Raw genomic sequence first — 25,303 nt, 5'->3', positions numbered from 1 at the left:
TTAATCACAGCTCTTAGATATCTATAGAGCGGGCAGGATACATAACAGAGGATTGGAGGTAGTTTGAGATGTGGTGCTTTTTGGCATCTTCTATACAAGGCATGCTTTAAAACAAACGAGGAAACAAAACAATGACAACAAAACACACACAAAAAAATCCAAACCCCTCAAAAACCCTAGCAGCAGTCTGGGGTCCCTTCAGCAGAGAGTGTGATAACTGTCATTCAGGTGCTACTCATACAAGGTGCTATATTAGTTTGGGTTTACGTTTAAAATAAAGGAAGGAGTAAATGTCACGGGATATGTGTTCTAGGCTGGGCTGACAGGCTCCTTGCCACAGTGAGGAGGAAAAATGACGGTGCTATTGCAAATTTTTATGTTATCTTTTCATTATGTTCTTAAATATATTTTAAAGTATTTATTTTTACAAGAGCTACGTTAAATTTGAAATACATTCGGACTACTCTCTTTTGAACGTAAATGCCCTTTTTTACTGAGGTTCGTGCTCTGTCTTGGTTTGTGTTGCTGCCTCCCAGCCTTCCTCATATTCGTGATACTGAAGTCTCCAGGGCTCCCTGTGTACTTTTTACAGCAGCTAATCTGAAGTAAAGCTTATGTTATTAGGCCTCTGTCTCAAGAATTGCGTTCTGTTAGATTTATACCCAGTATCGAGACTAAAAAGAAAACGTGAAAGTATCACTGATGTTTCTGTTGTACCGACAATGAACAGGAGGTTGCAGTATCGAGGAACAGATTTAGCAACGTGACAGCTCCTAATACGAAAGCGATAATGCTTTTGGGTTGGGTTTTTTTTAAATTGGAAAAAAAATATGTAAAAAACTCACCATGAAAGGTAATTCAATCAAAAAAAAAAATAATCACAAAATCCTTGAGAGTACAGATTATAGGAAAATAAGCGAAACTGAACTTGTAGTTCCACATGTTTAGTTTTAAGGTTTTCCTTTAAGGTTTTTTGGGGTGTTGGTTCATGGCAAGTATACTTCATTGCTACAATAACGATAATGATTTATAACAAATCATTTTTTCTAAAACTGAGGATATATTTGTAGTACAACAATGCATTATTGTTTAACACCTTCACAGTTTGACCATACTAAAAATCACAAATAAAAAAGAATATGCCAAGGTTTTACTGAAGGATGGAATACAAAATTCAACTAGGCTGTTGTTGCTCACAGAAAGGTGACAGCTGTACAAGCAGAGACTTGAAATTAGTTTATGTGTTTGTCCTTGCTGAGCAGGGGAAGAGCCAATGTATTAATTTTTTTATGAGAATTATATAATGTAACAAAAAAAATCATAGAAAGATAAGATTGCGTGGGATTTTATCCATTGGGTAGTACTGAAATGAGAAAGGATGAAGAATTCGTAATTCATTGGAAGTCTTATTAGATACCCACATCCGCTAGTTGACAAAACAATTTTCCGCATTCTGGTATTTCAGTGCAGACAGAAATAAAATCATGAGGTTGAAATTGTTCCATAGCTACATGAAGATACTTCACCCAGGTTTCCAGCACAAGTGGATTTGTGTGGCAGAGGGTAATGCAACACACAGCTGCTTTAAAACTATCCTTGCTCCTGTCCTTTTGAGGCTATGTGAAGAGTATGAATATCCAAGAACGTGAGAGGTTGTATCAAGTTTCTCTTCTAGGAGAAAAAGCTCCTGCCTACGTGTAGATCACTGTGGCAGCATCATCAGTGGGACCACCCAAGTCCGTTATGTGACCCAAGGGAGAGAGGTGAGCAGATTAAAAGTCAACAAAAGGCTAGCTGTATTTTATTAGCGGGTTTTTGGTGCTGGAAGGAAAGCAACACTAAGAGAATAGTGTCAATAATTACCCATATGCTGGATAACTAAAACACTACCATAGCATACGTAGTGGACAATGCCACGGGTGACAAAATAGTGTATTTATGTCGCAACTCCGTTTTCTTGAATTAATGCTCAGACTGCAAATATTTTTTCCTAATTACAGTGTAGCTTAGCAGTTTGACATTCAAAGATAATACATCACCTTATTATTAATGCTGTTGATCCCAGAAATCTTTCAAGCCAAGCCTTATTGAAGAGAAACTTATGCTCAATATTAAAGAGCTATTTGTTCCTAAGAAAAGAAACATTAACTTGTTTATTCAGGGGCATCACAAGGTTCTTCCAAGAATAAATTTTGTAACACCATAATATAAGAAAATATAAGAAAATTAAGTATCTTGGAACGCTTAAGAGCTTCTTTATGATAAAAGTTAAAAATATTTTCAGTACTTTAAACATATTTTCTAAACAGTTACCTAAAAGGAGTCAGGAGAGAGGGTTGATTTAACAATTACATTTCCAAGTCCCTAAGTTTATTTATCTAAATGAGTGGGAGATAGTCACAAAGGCACTCATGAAAGTGCTACACCATCTATGAATTTGGAACATTTTAAATAGCTTTTACAAGCATTCCAATTACATGCAGAACTGACTTTAACATGAGTAAATAACAGCGGTGAAAGTCTTTGCAACTGCATTCCTCAAAGACCACTGGAAGAGAAGGTATTTTTACTCAGGTGTACCGCGCATTCTGTCCTGTAGACCTGATGTGTTACCAAAGGGAAATTAATTCAAGGCAGAGGACTCGTCCCAGCAGATTTTAAACCACAGAGATCCACGCACAGGTGTAAATATATTTGCTGCTTTCTACGTTGAGTTATCATTGCTTTTGAAAAGGGCTTTTGTAGTAATGGATTTTGTGCTTGGTAAGGACACAGTCTCTTTAATGGCTGTATACGTCTGGACAAAACGAGATGTGTATTTTGGTCTGTGACTGCTAATAAGATTTGCCAGGTTAACTGCTGGAAAAAAAACAACAATCAAATGCAGTAAAAACCTGTGAAGAAACGGTGGGCTAATTTTGTTGTTTCTTCGTTTTTCTAAGTTATCGTGAGACTTGTGGATACAGCTGTGAATGAGAAAAGCAGAAAGATGGGTTTTATTGTGTAAATTTCCAGACGGCTTGTGTGGCAAGCCATGACGTTACAGGGAAAGACTTGGGTGAACTTTTATTCAACGTTTCACGCTCTTTTTTCAGATCGCTGATGGAAATGCGTGAATGAGGTAACCCACACTGTGATCATAAATGGAAACCGAGGTACCTCCCTTCACGACACACAGCGAGCTGCGCCTCGAAAGCCGGGCAGCCCCTCGCGTGAGGGCCGCCTCAGAGCCCTCTCAGAAAGGCGGGAAGAGCGGCCGCCGGCCCCGCTCGCGCCGCGACCGTTGCACCAGCGCCCCGCCCCCCCCGGCGCAGGGCCGTCGCCACGGCAACCGCACGGCGAGTCGGCCCGTCGCCGCAGGGCACGCTGGGAATTGTAGTTCTCCTCCCGCCCGCTGCCGCCTTCACCGCGCGGCGGGCGCCGGCCCGCTAGAACTCGCGTCCCCATGAGGCGCCGCGGGGGTCGGGGCGGGGGCGGGACGGCGGAGCGCAGCCACCGCCAACCGAGGCCGGTCTTCAGAGGTACGGGGAGAGTGCTGTCCCTTTCGCTGTCTCCCTCCTCCGGTGCGGACGGGGAAAGGGGCTGCTGTTGTGTGCCAAGGGAGCCGCTGCTCCAGCCGAGCCTCCGCTACGCGCCCCCCGCCCCGCCCCCGGCTCCACCTCGCTGAGGGAGGGACGTGCCCCCGCCCCTCGCACACGCTCAGGGTGCCGGGGGGAGAGAGGGCTGTGCCCGGCCCCGGGGGAGGCAGGGCCGCCCTCCACGGGAGGCCTCCCGCCCCACCCGCCCCGGCGGGGAGGTTGCTCCGGCCGCCGGCGAGCCCGCCTGCGGGGCAGCGCCAGGCAGACCGCCATAGGGACTGGGGGCCGTGAGAGACGATACTCCCTCTGGAGGCTGTTGCTTTGGGTGTGATGCCAGGTTTTACCCTAAGGTTTGCTTCAAGCGTGGAGCGCAATGCATTGAGGGCGGTTCGTATCGCTTGCGGGTTCTACTGCCTGTGTCCCGGGGAGCACTACCGGCGCTTAACCGTTTGTGTAAGCCGGTGTCAACGCGCTGCTCTTCAGTTTGGGCAGATAGTGAATGTAAGGTGTGTTGTGTGGGGAAAGGTAAAGGGTAGCGGGTAGTTTATTCTTCCCTTCCATCTGGCACTGTGCCCACTAAATGAGTCTTTGGGTTTGCTCCTCTGATTTCGGCGTTCTCTTTGCTGCGGTGGTGGCCGAGTTTCTGGGGGGCTGGGTTTGGGCTCTTGTTCAGTGATCCTGTAGAGTGGTGGATGTCTTATCACAAACAACATGCAGCAACCACGCTCGGCTGAAAACGGCAATACAAATCTTGCCTTAGAAAAAGCAGAAGAGAAGCAAGGAAGTGTGTTCCTTGGGAATATCGTTCTAAAGAATGACATTAAAGAAAGCAAAAACACAAGGCTCCCCTCCCCCCCCGGCTAATTGGGGTGGTAAAATTGTTTTAATTGCATAGTTGCCGTAGACTCCAAAAGGAGGAAGTTTGGGGTTGCTGGGGATAAGGAAAGATGGGGTAATATTACCGTATTTATGCTGGATGTTGTATACAAGTCCTCTCTTTCAACAGTATCTCGCATAAAGACTCCGAGCATTGGATCCTGCTGAAAAGGCTTAGAAGACCCTAGACCACTTAGAACAGCCACAGCATGGGTCCAAACAGTGCTCCCCCCCAAGAAAAGTAGTCCCTTTGCATTTTAAATACCCATGCAATTCAAAACCAGGGTTTTTATTTTTTTCTCTCCTTCAGTTTTGACCCAAAGATATATATCTTAAAAAGAAGAGCACCCAGGAAGCATTCTGCAGGAAGCCAAGAAGGTGCAATACAGGAGATGCTGCAGGGAGCCCTTGGCAAGTGGCGGTGTTGATGCTTGGGAGCTATTTTGCCTTCGGAAAGAAAAAGCCCTCTCTGCAGCTTACGTAGGTGTGTTTTTGGTGATACCCCCCAAGAAGTTGCCTGGGTCACGCAGCAGTAGGGAAGCGGCAGCTGCTCGTCCTGGGAAGCAACAGCAGCAGATTATGGTGGCAGCGCAGCGGTAAGAGCGGCAGCAGACCTGATCCGCGAATGCGTTTTCCATTTAAGATCGTCGCTTGAAAGTGCCACCTGAAGCTTCAGCAGCTGGGCAGGGATCACTAACGTTTTAAAGGGGAAAACCCTGCAAGGGGAAGGAGTTAAGGGGAGGAGGGGCAGCGCTCGGTTTTGTGTGTGCTTGTGGGGAGAGGGGATTGGTTATCATGGCGGATCGGACGGCTCCTGCATGCCAGCTCCGTCTTGAGTGGGTTTACGGGTACAGGGGTCACCAGTGCCGCAACAACCTGTACTACACGGCAGGCAAAGAGGTGGTTTACTTTGTGGCTGGAGTCGGCGTGATTTATAACACCAGAGAGCACAGCCAGAAATTCTTCCTCGGGCACAACGATGATATTATCAGGTAAGGGAGCTGACTTTTCTGGTGGTGGGGTGGGGTGGGGTTTCGAGGGAAGGGAGGAGAATGTAGGGCTGGCAGAATACCCCCCTCCTTGCTTCTTACAGCTCAGCTTGTACCTGTCGTTTTAAAGCAGCTCAGATTTGTTACCAGCAGTCTGGGTGAAGGCTGGGTTTCTACATAGTGTTGATTATTATTATTTTTGTAGCAAAGCTTCAAAATGTTGCAATAATAAGAGAGAAGGCAAGTTTTCTATTGCACTGCAGCAAAAGCAAAGCACTTCCTTTCAGTACAGAAACCCACTGGGAATATTTTAGTGCAACAGTGCTGCAAAATTGTGGATCCAGCACCTTGATCTTTCCAGAGCTGGGACCCTCGCTCACCAATTCTCATGTCTTCTAGAAGGCAGGTGTAGCTTTCTTTACATTCACTACATCCCAGTACACGAGTGCCATAACTCTTGCGTATAGGTTAAACTGTTTTTGGTTTTGGGTTTTTTTTTTAATATCATCTGAAAAATTTCACTCAAAATTTTGTACTGCAGCCAAAAAAATCCCAAGTGTGCTGGTGCAAGATGGCTACAGAAGCATAGGTCTTGCGCCTTGTCTGACCAATATTTTTGTCTCTTTCTTTCAAATACTGCTTAAGAAGTGGGTTTAATTGATGATGTTGTCCTACAGAAATATTAATTTTCCCGTGCCTCACAAAATAACAGAATAAAAATGTGGTTATGGAGTTCAAGGTAGCCTTTTAAAAAAAAATCTGTCAAAAATACAGAAATTTACATCAGTAAAACAGAAAATTAATGTTGTCTCTACTACTTCATGACAAAAATCTGAACCTAGAATATCCTTATAAAGGATGTTGCATGGTAATGACATACTTCTGAGCACAGCTAACTGCTGCCCTCCCCCTTCACCTAATTCAGCATGAATGAAGCATTTTCTTGATGATGTGAAATCAGAATAGTCCAGGGGGACTGGTGGTGTGGTAGTACTGTGGAAACATTTGCTGAAGTTAGAGTTTTGACACTCAGTAGCAAAATCACATAATTGTCATGTAACCGTTCTGGAGCCTTGTTTACAGAAAACCATCCGTTTTTCCCAGTGAGAGCTTTTGGCTGCTGTATACCCTATAAGCGTTCTTCTCCTCTCCTTTATAATGTGTTAAAGCAGTAGCATTTCATGAATTACAGTGGGTCTGCATAAAAGTTTATCCTGGTTTCAAAGGTATTATCAGTTCCAAAAGGCTGTTTAAATAGACGTTTTGCTGCTCAGATCCTTCAGAAAAGAATGAGTATTTTAGATGCATGTGGAGTGTCATGAAACTGAAGTTTTCCTTATTGTATGGACAAAAATTTTGATACTCTATGAAGTATGAAGTGTAATCCATGTACAGAGTTCTATATTTCTGAGTTTATATTTGAATTCTCATTAAATACTAGAAATATAATTTGTCAAGACACAACTACATATATCCACTGGTATTTGGTTGGACAGTGATGCTTTGGTTCTCTTTTTTTTTCTTAATATTCCATCAGATGAGGAAAAACTGTCCTGTTTATTATACTTGACAAAACCTCCCTCCCAAAACCAACTGTATTGCACAGCTTCTGTGCCCTTTGTTTTAAGGCATCTCATGTTAGGAGACTGCTTTTGTCAGCATCGTATTTAGAATGTACAATGGGAATAGAAAGATTCTGAGTCTCTGATATTGGTATTTTGACACTGCCTATGTCTGTTCTGCTCTTTAAAGAAAACTAGCGACCACCTGTTCAAATTAGCAGGTATTTTGAGGGACTCACTATATGTCCGACTAAAGTTTTGGAAAGATGAGTTTTGTTTCTGATCTGCAACAAAATCAGAATTCTGTAGGACAAATGTAGTCTGAACAAAAGATGAAACATTTGGGTCCAGAAAGCATGAGCAGGATCCAAATAACAGTTAATTTCAGCTTCTAGTGGCTGAGAAATGTTGCTGTCACATGGGGTTTAAATAAGCAGAGAATCTCCAAAATGCTTCTGGTTGCACCTAGTAATAGTTGCCTCCTTTGCTTTTGAGGCACTTTGCAGTCCTTATTGATGTAATATCCCATCCCTGTAAGTGCTTTTGGTTCCTTGTGTGGTTGTCACTGATATGGCTAATAAATGCAGGAATTTACATTCTCACATTTTAGGCTTCACAACTGTCATCCAATTGAGATGAATGGGATAAATGTACTTACCCAGTTTTTCTGGTTTTGTTAGTGTTTACTTGCCTGAGATCACCTTCTAAACAGCAGGGCATACATTTGTAGTCCAACAGGTTGTAATTTCTGAAGAGATTGGAAACACAATAATAAAAAAAGAAAACTTGCAGATTTTGGAAAATACTGCAAAATCACTAAGACTGGAAGACCTTGGAGTGGGAAGATCATCAGCTTCTGAGGATTGCTGTTAGCTCCTTCTGTGTTGGAAGGTTTCAGTGAATACTATTTTGTGGAAAAAAAATATTGATAAACCCGTGATTCAGAGGGTTGAAATTACCTTGAAGTGAAAGGTATATGAAAGTGGGTATTTGTCCTTGGTGAAAAGGTTAGATGCTTAAAAGTGTATGTTTAATGTGTTTTCGTAAGTTTAATAGTTCTGCCTCTTGTTTTCTATCAAGATAATGCAGTTGGACAGAATTTAGTTTGAGCTAAAGTACACCAGACTCTATCGGATTAGTGGAGATACGCCATTTTTTCCAAGATTCATATTTGAAAAATAAGTTCTGTTTGTGTAAGAAACTTAACATACTGCACTTGGCTAATAAGGCAGATGTTCAGAGTATGAACAAGTGAGCTCTGAAGTGTTCTGTTTGCTGTGCAAAGCCGCTACAAGGTGCTGTGCTTCCAAGCTCTTCCTCCTTTTAAATTCACGATGAGACGAGGTCCTGAACTACCTGATGTAATTTTGAAGTGAGCCCCGCTTTGTGGAGGGATTGAATGGGGTGACCTCCAGAGCTCTCCTCCTAAACTGAAGTATTCTGTGATTCTTTTGTTACGACCAGTTGTACAATGCGGTTCTTCTGCCGTGTTCTTTAGCTGTGGAACAGTTAATACTATGGATTAACAAGTACTGTCATTATAAAAGAGAATCAACACGTGGTTGAAATGAATAGCGTTGGTTCTGGTCTCTGAAAACTACCGATGCGTTTTGTTTGGAGACTAAAAAGACACGTCATTTATGAAGTTTACTTTATAATCAAAGAGCATGAAATAGACCCTATTCTTCTCCCCCTGTCTTTTTTAAAAAAAAATGAAACCTTCGATTATTGAATACAGCCTAGCAGCTCAGGGGTGGTGAAGGTCAGAATACTCATCCTTTCTCTGAGCTGTCAGCCCTGTGGTTTGCCCTAAGGTCTGTGTTACACACCATGAAGCGATCATGAAATGTCTTGCATGGTAGCTCTACGTTTGATTGTTCTTGAAGTGTGAACTAGCTGAAGCATCACAGATAACGTGTAATAGCTATTACCGCAACTCTTTCTACATTAAAATGTTGCAGCTTTTGCAACATTTTAATGTAGAAAGAGTTGTGTAGATATATCATTACACACATAACTGATTTTCGCTGAATTCAGTTATTTGTACTGTGCAGGATTAGGTTTCAGGAGCTGTAATATTAACATATGGGGATTGTTTTCCTTCGTGAGTAATTTAAAAGTGAGTTTTTGCAGTAGCTAATTGTAATGGCTGCTAGTTAATGTATTAATGAGAATCTTGCAGCATCACTGCCTTCAGTGAAATTCATACAAGTGTAGGATTTATGTTTAGTGTAACCACTTGCAAGACTGGATCATTAGTTTTGACAGTAATTGAACACTTTCAAAAGAACAGAAGGTTTTCTTACTTTTGTATTGTGCATTACTTGTATAACAGCAAGCAATTAGATCACTCTTTTTTTTTTTTCTTGATGGAATGTTGGAGGCAGTTCTTTCCTATATTTTTTTTCTGCAATTTATGCATGTGAAAGCCAAAAAAGCTTGCCACAGAAAACAGCGAAAATAAAAATATAATCGGTTGAGATACTTCTCATTGTAATTTAAAATACAGTTGATTTTGTTTGTTTTTACGGAATTCATTTGTAAGCAGAGGTTTTTAACTTTGAGAAATTTTTCTGATGGTGTAGTAATAAAGTTGTTATGTCTCCCTGTTCTTGCATTTCAAAGAATTTCTGCAGTACTGAAGTTTTCCTGAATATGTCAAAATTAACTGAGAGAACACCTTTGACAGCATATTGAAGGCTTCACCTCCACTTTTTATATATCCTAGTTTCCTGTTGTATCTGATATGTTGTAGTATTATGCATTTACAAAAGCACATTTTGCATTCCACCTGCCTTCAAGCATGTCATTTGTGAGGCAGAGTGCCACAAGAGACTGCTCCCTTTCTCAGGTCTCTCTGCGGTATTTGCTGCCTGGGCATGTTGCCTGGAAAGCCAGCCTATTATCTATAGATACCAAAGCATGTCGTTTATGTAAGGCTGCTTACAATGCAATAGCAATGTCGGATTTATCAGAATATTGCTGTAAGTATGCTGGTGTGTGTGTTCCACTGTGCTGACAGATTGAGATTAAAAATGTGGATGTGCCAGTGGTGGTGAGATTTACTAGGCTGTGAGAGTGACTAGAGGCCTGGTTTGTTCTTTAAAGTGATTATTTCAGGAGACAGGATGCGTATTGGAACATGACTGCACATTTTCTCATCTTTCTGCAGTTGGGAAAAAAGAAATATGATGCTTGAAGCAACGTCATATATTGTTGACTGTAGTAAATGTAATTTTGGAATAAGTAAATTGGTGGCAAAGGTATGCAAATCAAAACCCCAGATTTAGAATATCTACATTGTACTTTAATATTTTTATTTAAATGTATAGGGTGGTGCTTATTTGAAGGCATATAAAATACTTCAATTTTATGTTTAGTTGCCACCATTTGGATGGTAAGTGACAGTACCTATTTGCTATAGAATGATGTTCAAGTTATTGTGGTTATTTCTTATCATAAGTGCATAGAAGACTGTACTGTCTGTAGCTTGTGGTAAACTTGACTTTAGTCACAGAAGGTGCACATGCAGGACGGCTGAAATGTAGTGACCTAAAAGACAGCAAAATAGCAATGAAACCATCCGAAATTTTCAGCAACAGAAATTACAGACCTGTTTCTTATGCAAATGCTATGCAAGTTCCTATGCAGAGCCATTAAAACTTCAAAGACATGACTTTGGAACAGCTAGGGTGAAGCAGAATCTGAGATCTGTGTATCTTAGTATGCCTTGGGATCTGTTTTGAGACTACAGGTTCTTAAAGAAGTTTCATATTAAAGAAATTAATCCCCCATAAAAACTCATCTAATCAGCTTATTGTTTCTTTTGCTTTCAATCTCAAAAAAACCCAGGGGGAAATGCCATTTATTTCATGAAGTTCTGGTGGCCACTCTTTTTGCTCTGCTTGATTGCTGTGCTGCATTGAGATTTTAAGTCTTTACTGGGGCATGAGCTGCTATTAATATTTGTTTCTTAAATATCCATATTAATGCATCAGACATGTTGGAATATATAGTTACAGTATCTTATTGAATGTGATTTTAAAAATACACAGATCAGTTTAAAATGCAGAGAAACTCAATAGGCATTTGTGGCAATATGTCTGAGAACTGCTATCATTTAACTACAGTATTTAAACAGACCAGTCCATATAAATCCCAGTGATGTGTCAGGTATGGTAGCAGAACAATAAGTAAGATTTATTGCTTGTCCAGTCACAGCGCGCTTGCTTATTTGGACAAGTGAAAAGACTTTTTTATTACTAAAAATCACAAGTGGAGTTTTGAGTGTTTAAATCATCAGATTGATTTAACTCATTGTCAAAATGGAAAAGAAATAAAACATGTCCAACAAAATGGGAAGCACTCTGTAGAAAATGTCTGGATCTTTATTATGTTTTTGTCTTTTCACAGCTGAAAAAAAGTCAAATGTTTAAGTCTGTATCAGGTAATATATGACATTTTTAATTGGATTTATGTGAAGCAACTCATCACAGAGAACTGAGTATCCAGCGTATTAAATATCAAGCTTTTGGTATGCATTAGTCCTATATTGGAATTTTGCAGTTAGAGATTTCTCTGTTGAGTTATTTTACCTTTTTTCCCCACTGCTTACAGTATATTAAAAAAAATAAACTAAGCTTAACTTTTTTTTTTTGCATTTGCTCTGCATTAACTCTGCAACTCTTTTACTTGTTTTGTTTTATTTCAGTTTGATTTTAATATGACTAGGAATCATCAGCTAGTGGTGCGTAATCACTGTTTAACAGGATGAAAACTCATAGAAAATGTTTTGATATGAACAACCTTAATTTCAGTTTGTCTTTTTAGTTCGAAGAATGGGGGGAAACTTATGTGACAGTTTTGTATTACCATTTTCTACTATAAAACTTCCTGCAAAAGTAAACAAATTCTAATTTTTACAGAAGTTTATAAACTGCATCTTGTAGGACAGAAGAGATCAACCTCTGTGAACTATTATAACTATATTTCTTACTGACTAAATGGATGCCAGATAGTTTTATCTAGGCAATTTCCAGCTACTTATTGTCTTTCTTCTAAGTCTTGATTAGGCTTTTGCTGAAAGAATTGCATCTTTAACACTTAATAGAAAAATAATAGTATCTATTTCAGCAATTAGTATTAAAAATTCATACTTTTGCCCATGCTAACTTGTTTGTAACTGAGTATCTCAAGAAAAAACTTTGTCTGGTAGGGGTTACAAATGTCCTTCCAGCATTTTCATCATGCAGACTGGCAACTGAGATTTTTCAGATGAGGAGGTGTAAGTTGCTGTAGTCCGTGCTTTGGTTTTTCCTCAAGGATGCAACGGCTGCACTTCCTTTGGTAAAAATGGAAAAGGGAGTTTACTGGTTTTGTAATGCATTGCAGAAGAAAGCTCCTCTACTCCAAAACAGATACTATAGCAGAAATAGGGTTTTCAGTTTGATGGAGATTACTATTTATTTAAAAAAAAAAAGTCTTAGGTGAGAAGGAACTGCAGCTGATGATAGTTTGCTGATACAGCTGATGAAGTTTGCTGATGACACAAAGCTGGGGGTGGTGGCTGACACACTGGAAGGCCGTGCCGCCATACAGAGAGACCTGGACAGGCTGGAGAGTTGGGCGGAGAGAAGAAACCTTATGAAATTCAACAAGGGCAAGTGTAGGGTGCTGCAGCTGGGGAGGAATAACCCCATGCACCAGTCCAGGTTGGGGGCTGACCTGCTGAAGAGCAGCTTGGTGGAAAGAGACCTGGGAGTCCTGGTAGACAACAGGATGACCATGAGCCAGCAATGTGCCCTCGTGGCCAAGAAGGCCAGTGGCATCCTGGGGTGCATCAAGAAGAGTGTGGCCAGCAGGTCGAGGGAGGTCATCCTCCCCCTCTACTCTGCCTTGGTGAGGCCGCACCTGGAGTACTGTGTCCAGTTCTGGGCTCCCCGGTTCAAGAAGGACAGGGAACTGCTGGAGAGGGTGCAGCAAAGGGCTACCAAGATGATGAGGGGACTGGAACACCTCTCTTATGAAGAAAGGCTGAGGGATTTGGGTCTCCAGTCTGGAAAAAAGACGGCTGAGGGGGGACCTTATCAACACTTGTAAATACTTCAAGGGTGGGTGTCAGGAGGATGGGGCCAGGCTCTTTTCAGTGGTGCCCGGGAACAGGACAAGAGATAATGGGCACGAACTTGAGCATAGGAAGTTCCACCTAAACATGAGGAGGAACTTCTTTACTTTGAGGGTGTCAGAACACTGGCACAGGCTGCCCAGAGAGGTGGTGGAGTCTCCAACTCTGGAGACATTCAAAACCCTCCTGGACGTGTTCCTGTGCAACCTGCTCTAACATGACCCTGCCCATGGCAGGGGGGTTGAACTAGATGGTCTCCAGAGGTCCCTTCCAACCCTACCATTCTGTGATTCTGTGCAGCAATATTTGTAGCAATACTTCTGATATATCTCTGTAGAAGGATAAACTGCTGGAACAGTTTTCAGGTACTGTAAATACTTCTAGGAAATATTCTCAATGACTTTAGTCATTCATATAGAATCTCTCTGCCCAGATCTCCAGCCTGTCCGGGTCTCTCTGTATGGCGGCACAGCCTTCCGGTGTGTCAGCCACCTCCCCCCCAGCTTTGTGACAATGGCAAGCTTGCTGAGGGTGCACTCTATCCCCCCATCCAGGTCATTGATGAATGTTGAAGAGGACTGGACCCAGTACTGACCCCTGGAGAACACCACTCGTCACTGACCTCCAACTAGACTCTGTGCCCCTAATCACGACCCTCTGAGCTCTGTCTTTCAACCAGTTATCTGTCCACCTTACTGTCCATTCATCAAGCCCACTCTTCCTGAGCTTCCCTATGAGGATGCTGTGGGAGACCATGTCGAATGCCTTGCTTAAGTCAAGGTAGACCACATCTACTGCCCTCCCCTCATCTATCCATCCAGTCATGCCATCATAGAAGGCTATCAGATTAGTCAGGCATGATTTCCCCTTGGTGAATCCATGTTGAGTACTTCCGATAGCTTTCTTTTCCTCCACATGCCTTGAGATGACGCCCAGAATGAGCTGTTCCATCATCTTTCCAGGGATGGAGGTGAGGCTGACTGGCCTGTAGTTCCCCGACTCCTCCTTCTTGCCCTTTTTGAAGACTGGAGTGACGTTGGCTTTCCTCCAGTCCTCAGGCACCTCGCCTGTTCTCCAGGACCTTTCAAAGATGATGGAGAGTGGCCCAGCAATGACTTCTGCCAGCTCCCTCAGCACTCTCAGATGCATCCCATCAGGCCCCATGGGCTTGTGAATATTTAATTGATCCCTCACTCAATCCTCCTCAACCCAAGGGAAGTGGTCGTCTTTCCCTGTTACTTCCACCGATGCCTGGGACTCCTGAGGGCTGGGCTGAGCAGTAAAGGCCAACGCAAAGAAGGCATTCAGTAACTCCACCTTCTCTGTATCCTCCGTCACCATGGCTCCTGTTTCATTCAACAGTGGGCCCACAACTTCTCTCGTCTTCCTTTTGCTTCCAGTATACTTGTAGAAGCCCTTCCTGTTGAGCTTGACGTCCCTAGCCAGGTTTAATTCCAAGGCGGCCTTGGCTTTCCTTGTTTCATCCGTGCGCTCTCTGGAGGCATCCTTGTAATCCTCCCAAGGGGTCAGTCCCTTCTTCCACTTATTGTAGACTTCCTTCTTCCACTTGAGCTTTTTCGGAAGCTCCCTGCTCAACCATGCAGGTCTCCTGTGTCCCTTAGCCGATTTCTTGCTCTTAGGGATGCACCGATCCTGAGCTTGGAGGAAGTGGTCTTTGAATACCAACCAGCTTTCTTGAACCCCTTTGCCTTCCACAGCCCCAGCCCACAGGATCTCTCCAAGCAGTTTCTTGAAGAGGTCGAAGTTAGCCCTCCTGAAATCCAAGGTTGTAATTTTACTTCTTGGGTTTTTGTGCGTAGTACCCATGATCCTGAACTCTATCATTTCATGATCACTACAACCTAGGGTGCCCCCAACCTTAATGTCCTCCACCAGTCCCTCTGTGTTTGTCAGTACCAGGTCCAGGAGTGCTTCTCTCCTTGTTGGCTCCTGCACCACCTGTGTCAAAAAGTTATCATCAATGCACTGGAGGAGCCTCCTGGACTGTGCGTGCCTGGCTGTGTGGTCTTCCCAGCAGATATCAGGGTGACTGAAGTCCCCCATGAGAACCAGGGCCTGCGAGTGCGAGGCTACCTTCAGCTGTCTGTAGAAAGCCTCATCAGCTTCCCCATCCTGATCAGGTGGCCTGTAGTAAACACCCACAACAGTGTCCCTCATATTTGCCTGCCCCTTAATCCTTACCCATAAGCTCTCGACCCTCTCTTCATCCGCCCCCAGTGAGAGCTCGATGCATTCCAAATGCTCTCTCACATAGAGTGCAATTCCACCACCTCACCTCGCTGGTCTGTCTTTCCTGAAAAGGACGTAGCCATCCATGACAGCATTGCAGTCATGCGAGCTGTCCCACCACGTTTCAGTCATTGCAATAAGATTGTGGCCCTGCAACCGCACACAGATCTCCAGCTCTTCCTGCTTATTCCACATGCTGCGTGCATTGGTGTATAAGCATTTCAGAGAGGGAGTTGTGTGTGTAGTTTTGACCCTTGAGATGTGGTGTGCCTTCTGGCTCTCAGAAATACTGGCACACTCCCCCACAAGTGCTCAGCAACTACGGCCTGGCACCTCACCAGCAAGCCCAGTACCGTCCCCACCCCCCTTCAAATCTAGTTTATCCATATGCTTTCTATGTCTCCAAGTATTTGAATGCTTCTCTGGAAAAGTATGAGGGATTTTAAGGTCTTTAAAACAGTATTCTGCTCGCTTGCCTACTGCTCAGTTTTTTAAGGAGCTTTGGTGAACAGCAAAAATGCATATTTTCCCCACTTAAAGACTTCTTTGGAATAGCAGCTTGTTTTTCATGAGATAACTAAATGTTCTTGGGGTAGAAACATGTCTGGAGTTTCTGCCTAACAGACATTTTGAATTTAAATTCTTCTTTAGAGGTAGTATTTATAAAAGGCTTGGAATGAGACCTCCAAAGCTTTAGGTAAGCCTGAACTTCAGGCCAAGTATAGACCATATGTTTATGTCTGTCTTGAAGACTGACACAATGAACCAACCCAGGAGATCTCTGAAGGAAACATCTCATTCAACCCTGCTGCATCTTCAGGGACGGTAGCATTGGATGCATCCAGGGAGGAACATCGCAGTGGTATTGCAGGGAAAGGGCTGTAATATGTTATGCGTATATACTGGAAATAAAAGTTACTGCTTTAGTTTTCACATCGTTTCCATCTTACATTCTGAACAAAATTGTGAGAGTTGTTAAGAACAGCTTAATAACGAGGCATTAGTCAACCGAAACAAAGGGGCATTGCTATTTGTGTGACTTTGCATAGTGGAGATGATGTTGTACGTTTGCTTTTGCAACCGCTTGAGTTTTTTTGCGCTTACCAGACAGGACTAACAGCATAGTGAATCAGCTCAGCAGTCACACGCGGACTCGTTGATTCCAAATTTCAATAAATGTGTTGCGTCGCTGTACACATTCGGATTTTAGAATTACTGCTGAGGTGTTTTGCGAGTACTAATGCAGTTTTAATATAAAATACATCAAGTTTCTTTAAACAGTCTAACAGTATAATGAACTTTGGTACATTGTATCTTACTGATGTAATTTCTGTTGATGCTGGCGTTAAGTCCGTTCTTTCTTTTGTGACAGATGGATTGTAATACACTGAAACTATGGTAATAAAAATAGAATACGGAATAAACTATACTCTGAGAGAGAGATAGCAACCCTTTTATTTTGGTTGCCTAACACTCCTTGTTACAAAAGGTTTTACTGATTTTTTTTATTGGGAATTTTGAGTGACACTGTTATTTTCAACAGACCTGAATGTTTAAGGGATAATCCTACATGAGAGTTGCTGACTAGTAATAGAGTTTATATATAGTCATTCTAATATTGATGCATCCACATCAAAATTGGGCATGTATTTATCAGCTTTGTCATCTTCAGAAATTGTCTTCCCTATGCAGAGATAAACACTGCAAGTGTCATATACTCTTACGCTGTCTTTAGTAGTAACTTATTACTTGCAAATATTAATTGCAAAATAAGGGTGTTTATAACAGTTTCACGCAATATGAGCTGAACTTCTGAAGAATTCAGGATACAGTGTAATATTTCCCTCTTTTTTTTTTTAAAGTTGTTTATTCTATGAAGATTTCAAATTAATTTCAAATGAAAATTTGCCATTTCATATCGAGACAGAAAAATTTAACAAAGAATCAGTTTCAATCAGGAGAGCTAATTCTCTTTATTTCCCTTCTATTAGGTGGAGGGAAAACAGCTTTTTCAGAAATGTGCACATCTGTGTTAGGCTCATCTCTCTTCCACCCACTTCAGAGGAGCTTCCTTCTCTCTGCCAGAGAGAAGCTGGGAGATGGTGAAGCTTGCTAGACTAAAGCTGGCCTTTGTGAACGTTGCTGGAGCCTGTATGATGTATCGTTTGAGATATGACCACTATATAAGTGACCTCGGGATAAACGGAAAATGGGCTGGGAGCCCTGACGAGGATAGTTAAGATTCTTAAGCGGATAGACCAGTAATGAAGAGGCTATCAAGCAGTTTGTATCTATTTCCTATGCATCAACGCGTAAACTTTACCTCTGGATATTGTTAAATTGGCCCAGTAGCCAATTTGCCACTGATAGCCTTCTGCATTCATAAAATGTTTTGATGATTAAGGTGAAGAACAACAAAGTGATTTTGGAATAAGGCTTACGTGTTAGCCATTAGTTTCTGTATTTTGTTACCTTCTGGACAGCACGCTGATCACATGATTTTTTCTCAATTTAGGAATATTAAACAGCTATCGCTTTGTTCCAAGTGAAACCTACTTAATCTACTCAATAACAAAATTTTTGCTGGTGCATTGTTAGCAGTTCAGAAGAGTTCTCCTAAGAAGCAGCTGTGCAGGTGCTAAATACTTTATTTCAGGCTGGAAACTTCAGAGCAAGCGGGTAGGTCATACTATAGATCTGTGTAAATGGGTTTGATATTTACAATTTTGGTCTTCTAAACGTTAACGTCTCTTTTTGACTTGGTGTGAGGTTGGTGCAGTCAAGACTGACAGTGAACGCTGGTTTTTGACAAAGTGGCAGTAGTTGCAAAGTATGTTAAAGAGTACACCTCTTTTGACAACAGAGGTCTGGAAAAGCTGAGGTAGCTGTAATTGCCATATTTAAAAATACACTATTTTGTAATTTGAGACTAGGCAGGATGACTCGTGTATCAGATGCGTGCATTTATTATTGGCGGTAGCAAATCATTACTTGGAATCCAGCTAAAAGCGTGAAGGCTTTTACATTTCTGTTATAAAATGTATTTTGAGAAACAGATGAAAAAAGGTAGCCTAGTTTAATCCACACTGTATAACTATAGCCATTGGATTTTGATAACTAGATTAATCCATGCAAGTATCCTCCATAGCCTCTAGTTTAAACTTACACAATGGATTGGCGGAGGTACTTTATTCCTTGCTAAAGTAGATTTCAGTAGGTCTTTAAAACTTACATACACCTTTACGAACTAAGGATTGTGATGCTAAATTTGTTTAGCTAAATGTTTTTGTTTTGGTTTGTGGTTTTTTTTATTGCCGTACATGCTAATATTTCTGTTTGAGTGAAATTATTAATTCAGAAATGGAACTAAGACAAGAAAATGTTCAGTGACCTCCATCATAAATCCCTGTAATGCAAAGGACAAAATTAAAAGACAGTAATAAAGCACGCGCACGCACACACACACAATGAGTAAATATTGTTTTAAGAAAAACTGAGGTGCTAAAGATTTTTGATATAATGAACTCCAGATACTGACGTTTTAATGAAACTTGCTTTTCAAGATAGAATAGGATCAAAACTTTCGTTTTTTGCTGTGAGCAAAATGTATTGGCCTGTATCTGCAATTTTACGTAGCCAACTACAAGGTACATTTTAATTACTGGAAGGAGTATAGAGGCACTGAATTATCACAGTTGCATTCTGTTTAATTGAGCAGCAAATTTATATCCCCATGCACTTCATATCACAAATTTATATCACTGGTATACAGTTTTTGGACTATTCTGATATTCCTGTTGCTTATAGATTGCACGCTACTTAGCTGCTCTTGTACAACGCTGCTTCCATTAATGGTATTTTAGCTGAAGATGAACTGGTAACAAAATCACTTGATACTAAAATATTTATTTTATGATTAATGTCCCAGTCCGTATGGCAGCCTAAAATGACTTACTGCCTTTTAAAAATTATTACTTTATCCTTTTAAGTTATCCTTATATCCTTTTAAAAATTACCTTTCATAAATTCAGTTGCATTTTTTGTTTGTTTCGTTTTCATATTTACTTTTCTCTGGGTTTCTATCACATTTTCAGATTTAGAAAATTTTGTTGTTTTTCTCCTTTTAAGATGAATTTGTCGGAGAGAGAAATAAAATACAGTATGAAAGCATATCATATTGTTTTAGTTTTGTTTGCAGAGCGAGTGGAGCGCCTGCGACTAACTGTGCTACTGGAGGTCTCATACTGATTTTTGGTTACTCACCTCCGAGGCATCGCTGCTGTATTACAAAGCTAGGAAGGAGGCAATAAAGAGTCGTTATAAGCAGCCAGCAATATTGTTATAGTAGAATGTAGGGAAAATAATTCCTCTCTTCATGTATAAGAAAATCCATAAGTTGATAAATGCTGGTACTCTCTCGAGGCTCATAGCAGAATATGAGCTATTGTTTTATTGTCTGCTCTGTAGATATAGACAAGAATTCTAGAATAATAAATCTTCAAAAGCACATATACCAGTGCCTACAGTTTTTGATTCTTGCGCCAAACTGGATAAATGTAAATGTCAGTGTACATTTTAACAATTTTTATTGCAGTATAGATTAATGAATTACCAGAGAAATTATAAATAATAATATTATGCATTGTACAGAAAATCTATGGCTTGCATTAACAATAAATGCCAGGAATGGGATATGTTTTTGGAGAGCTTGTCCATTGTATTTTTTAGCTTAGGTTTATACTGAAGAATTAGGCATGGTACATTTTTTTTTTTAATAAATGTCTAGCATGGATGCAGTTTCATTCTCAAAATTCTTTCATGGAGAGAGGATGTTTTGCTGAGGAAACCTGTGATAGGACAAGGGGTAACAGTTGCAAACTGAAGGAGGATAGATTTAGATTAGATATTAGGAAGAAATTCTTTACTGTGAGTGTGATGAGACACTATAACAGGTTGCCCAGGGAGGCTGTGGATGCCCCATCCCTGGAGGTTTTCAGCAGCCTAGTCTAGTCGGAGGTGTCCCTGCCCAGGGCAGGGGGGTTGGAAATAGATGATCTTTAAGGTCCCTTCCAACCCGAACCATTCTGTGATTCTGTTTCACGCTCCTGGCTGTCTGACATCATATGGTTAAATCTGGAAGTCCGCAAAACCAAACGGAATGCAGTTGATTAGCTCATTTTATTGAAACAGTACTCCCCTAATCTTAAATTGAGTTTATGCTATTAGCAAAATCCACGTTCTCTGTGTACGGGGGGAGCGTAATGCTTTGTCTACTGAGGCAGAAGTGGAAAGATGGTATGAAGAGGAAGATGTATTTCGTTCTTCAGATGAACCTGGCAGTTGTGGTATGAAGCCTGCTTTCTCTCCTACTGTGATGTAGAAGGCAAAAGCCCTATAACATCAAGGATCCATAAGCTAGAAAAAAACGGAGTATTAGAAAATGACAAGCAGTAGACCAGATTATAACTGCTGAACGACACGCTGCCGGGCCGTTATGTAATTGCATCAAAACTCCGAAGTCTCCATTGCAGGACTGAACCAAAAATACAGCAAAAAGGTCTCCAATGAGACCTGCTGTCTGAGATTTCACAGAACTCCAGGTTCGGAATCTCCACTTTGAATAGTTTGCTAAGAAATCAAGAGAAAAAGAGAAATAGTAATAGGCAAGAGAACAAGTCATAATGCTCACATAAAAAGTCATAATTCTGTGTTTGTTTATGTAACTCCTGGTATTGGTATAAAAAAAAGAGTTTAAAAGGCATTCTTTGGATAACTGTAAACTCTCTCAAATACAGTAGTTGATGGATTTTGATAATGTGATAACTTTACAACACCTGCTCTTTCCTATTTGTGTCTGTGACTGGCTGCACATCTGCTAAAACACAGGTAAAATTAATAACTGTGGATAATTAATAACTGTGCATCGCATAAAGAGATACATGTGTTTTGAATAATAGAGGGGGTCCTGTATTAGGAGGGTGCCCAGTGCAGCCAGTTCTACTGAAGAAAAAAATAAGCTGAAGCAGTTTATTACTATCTTTTCAAAATACACGATCAGTCATTCCCTAGAATATGAAGATTAAGGAACCCTTCCAATGACACTCTGGTTCCTCAGAAATTTAATACTGAAAATTTAATCTACTGTTGCTCATGTAAAATATTAATTTAATTACATGGCTTTACTTTTTATTTGAAGATTACTACATTTACATTTTATAACAATTTTTAAGCAACCGAAAAGCAATCCTGACAACATTACTTAACTTGTCAGATTGTGCATTTAGCCTGTGGGCTTTGAACACTGTGGCAACTATTTACGTAGTTTCTTTCAGTTATCTAGCTTAAGTGCTACCTGAGAAACTAAAGTTAGGAGCCTAAGTTTATTTGGTTGTCAAAGGAGAACCGTTCCCAGGCAGGCAATTCAAACCTCTACCAAGTTTCTTGCCTACAATAATCTTGAATAGAGATACTGAATGATTTCCCTTCATAAGTTTTTTCCAACTATCCATTTTGTAGCCAGCACACAAGAGAAGTTGTCTGATTCAAAGGACATGCTAAATTTCCAAACTCTGTCTTCGTTTTTTGCTATTTCTCTTATCTTTCTGTAGAGTTACCACAGTCCTAATTTGCTTTTCAGCTATCATGATGGCTCTGTGGGCATTACCTTATGTGCTAACATATGAATTGTTCTATTAACACAGATGGACCATTTTAAAAGTTTGGAAGTAAATTAATCTTTGATGTCTAAAATTTTTAGAAGATACTTGAATTTCCAGGGCTTATTTGCATACTATGATGGGAACGAGGATGTATATCTTTTAACTGTAAAATACTAACACAAGAAATCTAAAATCTTTACGCTTTCCCAAAATTTTTACAGTTTACTAATGTAACTGCTGAAATTTTTGTGCAGATTTCTGTGATTCAGTGGACATTGAACCTGGCTCTGACTGGCATGATTTTAATATTGATGACGAAGCTTCTCTCCTTTAAATCTTCATCCTGAAATGTCATTCAAATTAGACTGTGTCAGTCATGAACATAACAATTGTGAGAGATGCTAGGAATCCTGGTATACGTAAAGACTCCTGTTCTAACTATCTTTATGTTATATAGCTCTTCATGTGTTTGCTAGCAATGATAGCACCGACTCTATTTGCGTGTGACTTGTGCTGTTCTTAGAGTGGGCTGGTTAGACCGAGTTCAAAACAAGTGAAACAGACTTCCAAGTTCTGTAAATCAGCATGCTAGGAGAGATTCACTTTCCAAAATCTGGTGAATACAGGATTGTGACTAATCGTGTGAAGAAATCTTAGATCTACATAGAAGATGGGTGTAAGCTATTTTAAACCAGAATAGATAGTATTTTTCTCTGCGAGTTGACATAATGTGAGATATAATATGATTTTTCTGTAAGAGAGCTGAGAGAGCAGTGTCTGTTTATCTGAGCAAGGAATGTTTTGCAGTTTGTGTCTACATCAGTATGGTTTTACAGTTATATTTCAGTTAACTATTAGACCTGGTGATGGGTCATAAAATAGTTTAAATTCGGAATAACCATAGTGTTTTGTTTTTCAACAGAGGAGAGATTAAATTAAGTATGAATACCCTGCTGTTAGGTAAGACAGCTCTGTAGAATGCACCGTTTCTTGCTCTATTAAATAGTTATTTGATGGAATTATTCTGAATGTGCTCTGTACCCAGTGTATTGCATTTCACGTTTTCCCTGAGGTATCCGTTATTTTTCATTTTGAATCTATGCAACTCCCTACTGCCCAGAGGTAAATGTTCTTTTACCTTGTCATTTAGTTTGGTATGAGTTACTTTATGCATGATGACAGTTAAGTGCACTGCACGGTTGTTTTTTTTCCTGCTTTCTTCCTCCATATCGGATCTAACTATTTAATCAGCCTAACTCCCTCGAAATTGAGCATTTTCTGCAGCTGTCACAGGTTACTACCAGTTGAGCTGTAGTGTCTGTGTAGTGATCCATCTCATTGATTTGTGAGGATAGTGTTGTTATTTTTTTTAATGTATTTTTTTTATACACACACACAGACACACACACATATATGTGTGTGTAGGTATATAAAATTATTATATAATTATATAATATATACACATATAATAAGATATATATTTTGCCATCAAATGAATTGTTGACTAAATGTTTAACATAAATGTTCAATATTAAAAAAGCCCCACACCTCTATTTCATGTTACAGCATCTTGCGTGCTTTGAATTTACGGATGATTGAGCTGATTACAGCCACAGTCTATGCAATTGTGAGTTATCTCTAGATACATAGGAATATGTCTTTCCCAGAAAGATGTGTGTTCGTACAGCAACAAATTTGGAAACGAGCCTCCCTTCAGCTTTCCAAAAAGTCTTTTTCACCATAATTTCAGTTCAATAGTATTAGAACTCTTGACAATGAACTTACACTGATTGTGGCCACCCCTGGATTACTCCTTTAACTTCTGGACACTTTCCCTTCTGTCACTGTGGTAGTAGTGAAGAGTGATGCTGTCATTCATTCAGTTTACGAATGTACTGGACTTAAACCTGGAATTGCTAAGCAGCTGGAGTTCAATATTGGCAAATCAGATTTTTCTGAATTGTGTCATAATTTTAGGCTCTTAGAAAACCTTACCAGTAAAAAAAAAAAATAAGCTCTTGCATTGTGACAGGAGGGTATTTTTTGGTGCTGGTATATGATAGAAATTAAAAAAAAAAAAAAAAGAGAAAAAAGTTATAATCACCAAAAAAAAAGTGATAGTCACAACCATGATTTGTTCTTTGTGGTGTGATCTACTGGCTTGTAACAACATGTCCAAATTTAGTTTATTGGCAATAGCATACATCCTCTCTAAATCAAAAACAGAAGAGCTTTGCTATATTTCAACATAAATTTAAGGCATGAGCATAAGACTTTACATTCTGCTCAGAGGATCATGGTGATTTTTAGCTCTTCATTTCTTTCTGAAGAAGATCACATGTCATTTCGAGTTATCTTCTGTGCTGGTTATTCCTGTGGGAATGTTAGCATATTCTTTCTAACATGTTATATTTCTGTTTTTCTTTGGGCTGCCTTGAGTCGGTTAGCTAGAACTAGTTTCCTGTTACCTTTGGCATCCACCACCCCAAATGGAATAGCTTTGATGGAACTGACACTAAAGTATATTTGTCTCTCTCCTATTTTGTTCTTGGATTGCTCACTGATATGGGACTTCTGAGACTCAATTGTTCATGCAGTCTGCCAACATATTTTACCTACTATATTTTGAAAATTTTACCATATGTCTTTGATCAGCTGTTTCAGGAAACAGTAAAAAAACCCTGAGGTATTTAGTTCATAGAAAAAGTTGGCAGCATATCTTAAGTTTTGAACATCATTTTGTTGTAAGGCATTTAATCTTTATTTTTCTTAATGAGAATCTTCATTTATATTAAAGTATACTTCTTGATTAAATTTTTTTTTTCTCAAATGTATACCTCTTACATTGTTGTAAAAAGAAAGCTCAGCTGAGACAGTGCATAAAAATGAGTGCTTTTGGCTAGTCTTCAGGGAGATGACTTCATAGTTATCAATCAAACTCCCACGCAGCTGCAACAATCTGCTTTGACTGATGACCCAATAGTCACCTCCCTAAAGTCTGGCTAAAGGTCTCTCTTCTCTAAACCAACTCAGAGACATTCTTTGACTAATATGTGGAAAGTTTCCTTGCTGTCTTATTTCCTCTTAATTTTGTTCAGTGTGCATCCTTTTTTGTTGTTGTTTTTTTTTCTTTCGTTTTGTTTGCTTGTTCTATTTTCACTCGTCTGTGTTAATCTAGATATTTATGTTTTAGTTCCTTTCAGTCAACACAAGATGATACCCCTTAGGTAAAACAATAATTTGTTATGAATCTACATCGTTTCAC

General features: G+C 40.2%; 1 protein-coding gene across 4 annotated transcripts in view; it reads left to right on the top strand.

Moving 5' to 3' along the window:
• The first annotated feature begins 3,681 nt into the window (after positions 1-3,681).
• Positions 3,682-25,303, top strand: part of EML6 (EMAP like 6) — a 136,682-nt gene continuing 115,060 nt past the window's right edge. For 3 of the 4 annotated variants that reach the window (XM_074578610.1, XM_074578609.1, XM_074578608.1), the window contains exons 1-2: positions 3,684-4,084; positions 4,765-5,446. In XM_074578610.1, the coding sequence (XP_074434711.1) occupies positions 5,250-5,446 (197 nt within the window). In that variant the 5' untranslated portion in view covers positions 3,684-4,084; positions 4,765-5,249. Of the gene's footprint in view, positions 4,085-4,764; positions 5,447-25,303 lie in introns of all 4 variants that reach the window. The other variant, XR_012585935.1, reaches the window with a different exon arrangement.

Source organism: Larus michahellis, chromosome 3 (assembly GCF_964199755.1).
Source record: "Larus michahellis chromosome 3, bLarMic1.1, whole genome shotgun sequence".
Classification (NCBI taxonomy): Eukaryota; Metazoa; Chordata; class Aves; order Charadriiformes; family Laridae; genus Larus; species Larus michahellis.
This window is presented reverse-complemented; position numbering and strand designations above follow the sequence as displayed.